Source organism: Triticum aestivum, chromosome 1B (genome assembly GCF_018294505.1).
Source record: "Triticum aestivum cultivar Chinese Spring chromosome 1B, IWGSC CS RefSeq v2.1, whole genome shotgun sequence".
Taxonomy (NCBI): Eukaryota; Viridiplantae; Streptophyta; class Magnoliopsida; order Poales; family Poaceae; genus Triticum; species Triticum aestivum.
Window position 1 is genome coordinate 100,885,206 of NC_057795.1, and position 9,432 is coordinate 100,894,637.

Genomic DNA, 9,432 nt, shown 5'->3' on the forward strand with positions numbered 1-9,432 from the left:
AGGCGATTCTAATACCGCTTACTTCCAAGCAATCGCTAATGGACGGCGTAGGAAGTGCTCCATCCCGTGCCTCTGGGAAGGGGACACCCTTCTGGAGCACCCGGATGAGATTAGGGCCCATATTTACTCCTTTTTTAAGGGGCTTTTCTCGGCGGAACCCGGGGTAGGGTTTCTTTGGCGGACCTGGCCCCTAGCGGACAAAGTATCTGACAATGAGAACGCGGAGCTAACTATCCCGTTCTCGCCGGAAGAGGTGGGGATGGCGATCGCCTCTATGAAGGCGGGGTCGACACCGAGGCCGGACGGCCTGCCGGTTGCCTTCTTCCAGAAGTTCTGGAATGCCCTAAAACTTGTGATCATGCCAATGTTCCATGAATTCTACATCGGAACATTTCACATGGCGCGAATAAATTTTGGTGTTATCACCTTGATCCCCAAAGTATTTGGGGCGATGGACATTCACCAATTCAGACCTATCACAGTTATCAACGTTCTAGAGCGCATCTTCTCTAAAGTTTGCGTGATTAGACTCGCGCCAGTAGTTGAGAGGATGAATCACCCTCTTCAGACAACTTTCTTGAAAGGGAGACGAATCCATGATGGGATTTTGTCCCTTCACGAGATTGTGCACGAGGTGCGATCGCGTGGCCAGAAGGGTGTCTTTCTCAAGCTGGACTTCCAGAAAGCCTATGATTGGCTAGACTGGGACTTCCTGCGGCTAGTTATGCAGCGTAGAGGCTTCGAGGACAGATGGTGCAACTGGATTATGCAGTTGGTACAGTCTGGTAAGACTGCGATTAACATTAACAGCGATGTGGGGCCGTTCTTCTCGTCCTCTGCGGGAGTGAAGCAAGGGGATCCGATATCCCCCCCTTCTCTTCAATATCGCCGTGGACGCTCTGGCAGGCATCCTAGACAAAGCTAGGAGGGCCGGCCACCTCTCGGGTGTTGTTGGTCACCTCATTCCGGGAGGAGGGGTCACCCATCTCCAATACGCCGATGACACCATGATTATGGTGGAGGAATCCACACTTGACATAGTTAATCCTAAGTTCCTACTCCTTTGCTTTGAGGCGATGTCGGGACTCAAGATTAACTTTGACAAGAGCGAGGTCGTCGTTTTAGGATATCCCGCTGAGGAGCAACAAAGGATCATGAATAATCTAAACTGTAGACTATCCTCATTCCCGATGACCTATTTGGGGATGCCGTTGGCTGACTCCAAGATCTTATCTAGTGCGTTCGATCCTCTAGTGGATTGAGTGACAGGCCGGGCTGAACCCTGACGAGGACGGTTTACCTCCAAAGGGAGCAAATCGATCCTTATTAGCGCCAACCTTGCGAGCCTCCCCATGTTCATGATGGGGATGTATATCCTTCCAGAGGGCATTCATAGTGCCTTCGATAGGCGCGAGGTTCTTTTGGCAGGCAGCCAATGGCCGCCAAAAGTACCACATGGTTAAATGGGCGGATATTTGCATGCCCAAGGACCGAGGTGGACTGGGCATCATTGCCTCCCGTCGTATGAATGTGGCGCTCATGTTAAGATGGGTTTGGCGCATCTTACGAGGCGAGGGAGGATTATGGCTACAGCTCATTCAAGCGAAATACCTGAAGGGAGACCCGCTCTTAGCATGCAACCAGACGGAAGCCTCACAATTCTGGCGAGCCATCCAAAGGATAAAGGATGACATCTGCCTAGGGATCTCCTTCTCCTTAGGGAACGGGAAAGGGATCCAATTCTAGTTGGATCCCTGGCTGGATGCGGAACCCCTACACGTTTCCTTCCCTGGCTTATTCTCGATATGTGCGGATCCGTCTGTCCTAGTGGCTACGGCCTTCCAAGCTGGACAGTGGAACATCGGGTTTCGTCGCACCTTTGGACAAGCAGAGAATAACAACTGGACTAGGCTGCGGCTTGCTCTCCCGCTCGTGCTCTTGGACTATCCGGACACGGTATCCTGGCGGCTTGCGCCAACGGCGGAGTTTTCTGTGAGCATGACATACCATGCCCTTTACCCATCACAGGCCACTTCTTGGCTGTCCCCATTATGGAAAGCCTCCGTCTCTTTAAAGATTAAGATTTTTGTTTGGCAATTACTACAGGATCGCCTCCCCTCAGGGACAGAGGTTCTTAAGCGGCACAGACCTGGTGATGGTTTATGCCCTCTCTGTGCGGTACCTGAGACCGGGACACATATCCTCTTCTCATGTACTGCGGTGAGGGTACTTTGGACGTACGTCCGCGAGGCGTTGGGGCCTGAATGGGAGGCCCTAAATCTCGCGGAGTTTCTCCAACAGAGAGCTTTACAGCCGTCACGTTACCGCCGCCTATTTTTGGCTTATTTTTGCGGTGATGGCATGGAATCTTTGGACGACTAGGAATAAGATGGTGATAGAGAAGGTTTTTCCAAGGAAGGCGTCTGACTCCTTTGAATTCCTTGCTTTCCTGCAGCATTGGCACCCGCTCTCGAGGCAGCGTGATCGCAACCATCTTGGCTTGATGATGGATGCGCTCCTGGCTTCGGCGCGTCGACTATTATCCGCGTAGTGCCGCTTCGCGGCCGCCACTAGGTGGCTTTTTTTTCTATTTCTTTTATGCTTTCTTGGGCTTGATTGTGCTGTGACCCCAGCCGTAGTTTGTCGAGTGTTGTTGAACTTGGATTGTATGGACCGTTGCTTTATTTATAAAACGGGGCGAAAGCCTATTTCGAGAGAAAGAGTAAAACACATGTGATGTGATGGAGGCTTCTAAAAATGGTGATGGCTGCATTTTTCTTTCCTTTTTGAGCATCATACTCTCTCCGTTTCTAAATATAAGTTTTTCTACAGACTCCACTACGGACTATATACGGAGCAAAATGAATGAATCTACACTTCAAAATACATATATATACATCTGTATGTAGTCTGCACTGAAATCTCTAAAAAGACTTGTATTTAAAAACGGAGGGAGCATTTATCAAGGAAAAAAGTACATGAAACCTCTAAAAAACCACACAAAAACTATATACCAGCCATCTTTCTTCCTTCGCTTATGCATCGCCAACCGAAGCTTAAAACATACACACTACAAAGCCACTTAGCATTGCGCAACCAAAACATATCATCACTGACGCGCATGCGGCCCGTTAGTGCTTCCAGGCCGTGATGGTTTGATCATCATAAACGAGCCTCCTGACCAATTAGCAATGAATAACCAGAGATGGAGCCGGCAGGAGGCGAACTGGGGCCATGGCTCCCCCATACTAGAAAAAGTTCTTCAAACTATCCCTAGATAATATGTGGATTTGCAGAGTTAAAAGCATAAATCTTTTATGTGTATGCCCCCTCCAATGATCATATATGTATCATTGGCCCCCCTCATATGAACTTCCTGGCTCCGTCTCTGCGAGTACCACAACTGACCGTATCTGCGAACTTATTCAAGTGAGAGTGAGTAAATTAGAGGCCCATTGGGAGCTTTATATAGCCTAGGGGTTCTTAATAAATGACCAAGGTTACCCTTGAAGTAAGGAGATGGGACGGCCGGTAGGACATGCCATAAGTACCAGAAGGGAGTTCACACAAGGGGTTACCCAAGTTTTCGCCCTCATGGTGAGGTAACACACTATGTCCTGTTTTGTTGATGTGGGAGCGCCTTATGCAAGGGGGTTACAAGATGGTGATAGATATAACTACAGAGAGTGTGGTATATGGAATAGATGGGAATGTCTACCCCTAGCCTCGACTTACATACGGGGCAAGAGCTAGGGTTTATAGGGTTCCTAATCGACTTTGTGTTGATGGCATCTTGGTTTGTACGTACGCCAAGATGATCTCCTGACTCTGAGTTGGCCCCCAGGCTATCTCCTAGAACGTGATGCCGTCAGGCCTCCTGGGTCCCAAGGCTGGCCCAACACCGAGCTTCTAGGCTGATGGGTCACCCCCGCTTCGTTGCATCGTCCAATATACTGGGGGTGTCCCATCAGCCCGAAAAGCCCCGGTATTGGGCCAGGCTCAAGGCCCAAGGGGCTTGGTGGCATCACAGCTCTAGGAGGCCGTCCAGGGCCAGGCTCGGAGCAAGAACTTCGTCTTGGCATGCAAACCATGGAGCCCTCACACAAGAGGTCAGTTAGGATCACTGTAAACCCTAGTTCTCGTCCTTTATAAGGCAGGGCTAGGGGTAGCTTAGATATATCTACTCCGTAGATAGGACTCTTGGTAGTCATATTCACCATCCCCTTGTAACCCCCTCGCACGAGGTGCTGCCACATCAATACAAAACAAAGTATGACATAGGGTATTATCTCACGACGAGGGCCTGAACCAAGGTACCCCCCCTCCCCCCTTGCGAACTTCTCTCTGGTACTTGCAGCTTCGCTTGCTACCCTATTGAGGGATCTGACGGTTTTCTACACCATCAATGACCATTGCATACCAAATATTTATGCACCCTATTTCAACACCTGTGTGGTTATCTAGTTTTTTCTTATGCTCTTCAAATTTGACAAACTACCACTGTGTTAATGACATGTTGCCTATACTACGTCCCTCACAAAGAAAATGAATAAAAAATATGTAATGGACATTTTCTATCTGATATTATCAAGAGAAAATGTAGTCTCCTGAAAAGGACAAAAAGCCACAAAACAATCAGCAAAAAATTAAAATACATCAGAAAACGTATTGCTCGTCCACTGCCTTCGGTTGTACATCATCCGCTGAAGCTTGATAATTGCACAGAACCGATAGTGAAGGAAAGTTACATCATAAAACGTCTTAACCGTACTAGACTTTGTAGACTGCAATAGCCACTTGCCGATAGAAACAAGATTAAGTAAATGTTGAAAGAGCGTCGGTTGGGCCACCCCATGCATCACAGGCTTGCAAGAATTCACTACCCATCTAAAAGTGTTGTAGAAAGTGGGCCATGTTTCCTTTGATTGACTGACCAACTGTCAAGATCCGAGCAGAATCAGTAGATCTGACAACACCAATCCTCACTGACCCTTACTCGGTGTCGAATCAAATGTCGTCGAGGTAGGAAGAGACCCAAAAAAATATCTTATTTTAACATGTTATCGCCGCCGCCACCATCAATGCCGCGAGAGAACAAAACATATGGAAGATAAAGACCTACCGGAACTAAAAAAATTAAATGGATAGTCCCGCTCCTCGGCTGGCTACCGACGAGGCCATTGGACGGAATGGGGGAAAGGGATTGAGATGGTGACATGGAGGATACCTTGGGGGTGGCTAGGGTTGAGAAAAGAGGGGATTTCAAAAAGAAAAACGTTTTACATCGGCGCGCCGGCCGAACGCTGGGCTGGTTGCGCTGGCTCGCTCCTTACATACTCGCGTCAAACACACATGCATGACTCAGTGCAAGCCACACAACTCAGCAGGGCCCACTCAACGCCCATTTTCTTCCTTATCGTCACGCGGAGCACCACAACCGCCAATTCCCTATCTCTTCCTCCCCGTTTCTCATCTCCAGCTGGCTCACGCCCAACCGCGCTTCCATCTCCCCTCTCCACTCCGGCCAGATGTTGGCTTCCATCTCAACCTCTCCGGCCAGATGCCGCGACCCCTTGAAATTTCTGTTGCCCAAGCCCAGCTGCCACCAGGGCACTGTTGCGGGGACCAACCTGCGGAGGCAGACAAGATGTTGATGATGGCCATGAGCACTGCGGCTGCTGCGTCAGTAGCATTCATGGGAGCGGTCGGTTGAGCATATCCTCACCGACGGTGCTTCAATCGGCATGGCAGTCTGCTACAAGCGATGAGGATTTTTGCTACCACCGGCATCGAGTCATGCTGGAACCGGAGTCTCGGCCTCGCCATGGCTGACGACCGCAGCGTGGAAGCTTTGCCCTGTTTTTGCTTCAACCGGCAAAGTGGGGAGCTACAACTAGCACCGCATGGTGCTGGGACCAGCTACTACTTTGCGCCGGCGATGGCATAGCTGCAACCAGCGGGGACCATTCCATGGCGGTGGTGACAACGCCACCGACGGAGGTGCTGCATCGGCAACACTGGGACTAGTTTTTTTTTCTGCAACCAGTCTTAGTTTTTGCTACTACCGTGTTCGTATTTTGCTGGAACCAACCCAATTTTGCTACCACCATCTTGCTTTTGCTGGAACCGGCGTCTCATTTTGCTTCCATCATGTTGTGTTTTTGTTGGAATAGTTGTCTCATCTTTTTGCTTCCACCGTGTGTTTATATGGCCGGGACGGGCACAAGTTTTTGCTACCACCGCTTTTTGGCTGCGAGCGACGTCGTCGCTCCATTTGATGCTACAACCGGCGATAAGATCGGTCCGCAAGGGAGACTACTGGCGACGAGAATGGCCGGCGAGGGCGGCGACCGGAGAGCATGTGCAGCCAACGAGACAAAAAGGAGGGACGAGATGCAGAGAATCTTTCCATATGCGCGGAAGCGGAAGGAAACAATTTTTTTTTGTTCGCATGGACTTTTCTTTTGCTGCATGCTGTTAGGGCATCTCTAATGGTTGTAAGATAGTTGTTGGTAGGCTTTGCCACGTAGGATTTTCGATGATGTGTCATACAATAAATAAAAAAAAAGTGGAAGGTTGTATGTACATGAACCAACACCCCTTGCACAAGCTTCAATGTAGAATGAGAGAGCACCTTATTTATTATCTCACATCCTATTGAGCATACTAGATACAAGTTGTTGTATGTTAAGGTGTTGATTGATGACATGTCATATTTTATCAACAAGCTAACATACAAACTGTTGGAGATGCCCTTACGGACATAATCCAACGACTACGCGTCGACCGGCCGAAACTTTGGGCCGGCGCGCCCGCGTCTAGTACCGCCCAAATAGGTAAGGGAAAGATTTGAAAAGTTTATCCATGTGTATTCTACTAGAAACTGTTAACACACGGGCAACCTGTTAACCCGTTAACACCGGGCTCATGTCCTTCCGAAGTCAACAACCTGTTGGTGCGATAAACTCGTCCGATCCACACCAGAAATCAGAAGGCAAGCGAGGTTGGGTTAAGCTTTAGCCCTAAATCCGTGATCACCTTCTTGAGGAATCAAGACCAAAACTCTGTTCCTCTCATAGCTTCACCTCCCTCGCCCAATCTGCATGACACCATGGCCTCGGCGGCTGAAGCTACAGTGGCGCAGGATATTGCATCAATTTCCAGCAGCGATGGCCAACAGCGGGCTGTGATCTCCGATACGGTAACTCGCGGAACTCTGCAAATTGTGTCCTTACGTTTAAGAGTAGAAGATTGGTTTTGTTTAAGAGAAAAGCAACAGAAAATAATAAGTCCTGCAACTTAGATTTCAACTACTGAAGAAGACTATACACTTTAGCCCTGATTAACCTTGTATTGAACTTCTTATTTGCTTGCTTTGTGTTTTTCTGGATTCCACTTGAACTTGATGTTGCACTTAAACGCTAAAGGCCTCAGTTTAAGGCCCGGCAAGCGCCTCTATATTTAAAAAAAGAAAATTTTAAAATTTAGAAGATAAACACTCCATGGATAATATTTCCAACTTTTGTTTTTTTAATGAGACAGTAGGGGAAGTCTCTACAACGTTTCTTTTAAAGAATATAAGAACCCACAGTTGCATCTGTGAGAAATTGTGAATTCTCATTCTAGGTTAGTGCCCAACTAGATCCCATCTTGAACGTGTACAGTAATAAAATTAAGTAACTTATACACCTATCTTCTTTTATAGATAGAAGTCCATCCCAAACTATAAAATCTTCATATAAAATGAGCCGTGAACTGATTTTGAAAAGTGGTCCTTTTTATTATATGTCTTCCCAAAAAGATTCAAAAACTATCATGAATGTAAGGATTGCTATGAAACGATAAGACACAAGAATTCATCGGAAAATGCTAGCTGCAAAAATGGTAATAAATACATATAGATTCTACTTGTTCATTTCTATACATGACAAAATGAAATATTTGATGATTTGTTTTAGGTTCCAATGCATAGCATTCCTCATGTTCATATTATTATTTTTCCCAAAAAGAAATGGACTTGCTAAACTACCCTAAATAACCGAGTTAAGGTTTAGAGGATTTCGCCTTCAAAGGTTCTCATAAAAATCAAGAACAGTTGAGTACAGCAAGGAGAATGCCATAAAGTGAATCACCAGCCAGTATGCCCATCTATGTTCCATGGAAAAAACACACAAAAGATAATAAATTTCTCTTATCATCTTTGCATAGGACATATAGTCATAGTTGTAAAGAGATTTTGTGGGTTATCCTTTCATACCATTCCTTACATCCACGTTTTGTTTCACAAATTTTTGAAAGGCCTGAAATAGGGAACCACCTTTTGAAAGAAAAACTCACTTCATTGTTCAAGGTCCATGTCAGACCAAGCACAATAGTACTAGGTTCAAAATTATCCTTCTTTGTTAAACACAGTAATTCTGGTGTTCAGTTTTGATTTTGTCTAAGTGATGGGAGGACTGATTCATGAACTTTATATCACGGGCAAAGCCCGGCCGGCGTCAGTGGCGGCGGGGCCTCTTTCCCTTCCTCGCGGTGGGCTGGCGCGGGAGAACAACACCGAGTGGAGCCACGCGGTTCTCCAGGGTGGTGCGTCTGCGGCCGGTCGGTGGTGCCCTGGTGCGGCGGCGTCGGCGGCTGCTTGTCGGGGGTGTGGCGGGGCATGCCCGCATGGGGTGGCGGCGGTGGACTTCCCCGGCCCAGATCTAGCTCAGCGACTTCTCTGACCGGTGGCCAGCGGGCGGCGCGGGCTGAGGCGGCGTGGGCCGACCGTTGCTGGTGGCCTGGGCTGTTGGGGGGGGCCGTCGTGGGGGCATGTGTCATGGTGGGGTAGTCCGGCGGCATCTGTGGCTGTGGCAACCTCATCCAGGAATCCGGGTGGTGCGGATCGGTGGGGCGGCAGTGCTTGGTCCTTGGTGTCTTGCCCCCCACCGGTGGTGCTAGGTGGAGATGCAACCGGCCTCCGTCCCTTGGTTCTAGGCCGACGACATGGCTTTGAGTCGGGGTTCGCGCTCGGGCGGATCTAGAGGGTGCCCGAGGCGAGTCAGAGTTCACGCTACGGGTAGGTACACTTGGGCTCGATCTGGAAGGTGCCCGTGGATGGTGAGGTCCGTCTCCTCGCGGGTACAGTGGACGTTGGTGGTGGTCAAGGCTCCGCTACACCGTTGCAGATCGGGGTCGAGGGCCATGGTCATGGCGTCGTGCGAGCGTGCTCGGCGACGGCCTTCGGTAGTCACGGAGTAGGGGCTCCCCCGGTCCACCGGGAATGCTTGGAGACCTAGGCGTGGATGCCTCCTACTGTGAAGGCGTCCATCGAGACTCTATGGCTGATGTCGGGCTAGGGGTGAAAGGTGTCGCCTTTTACTCCTCCTTCCATGGCGGGTACACCGTGATGTGGGCGGTTGGTGGAGTCCTGGACATGGATGCCGAGGTGGC

The 9,432-nt window shown here is 49.0% G+C and overlaps 1 protein-coding gene across 1 annotated transcript in view; it reads left to right on the forward strand.

The window, feature by feature from the left end:
* The first annotated feature begins 6,947 nt into the window (after positions 1-6,947).
* LOC123087568 (uncharacterized) overlaps positions 6,948-9,432 on the forward strand; it is a 10,706-nt gene continuing 8,221 nt past the window's right edge. Inside the window, exon 1 of the mRNA XM_044509612.1 lies at positions 6,948-7,201. Coding sequence (XP_044365547.1) covers positions 7,112-7,201 — 90 coding nt within the window. The 5' untranslated portion in view covers positions 6,948-7,111. The remainder of the gene's footprint in view (positions 7,202-9,432) is intronic.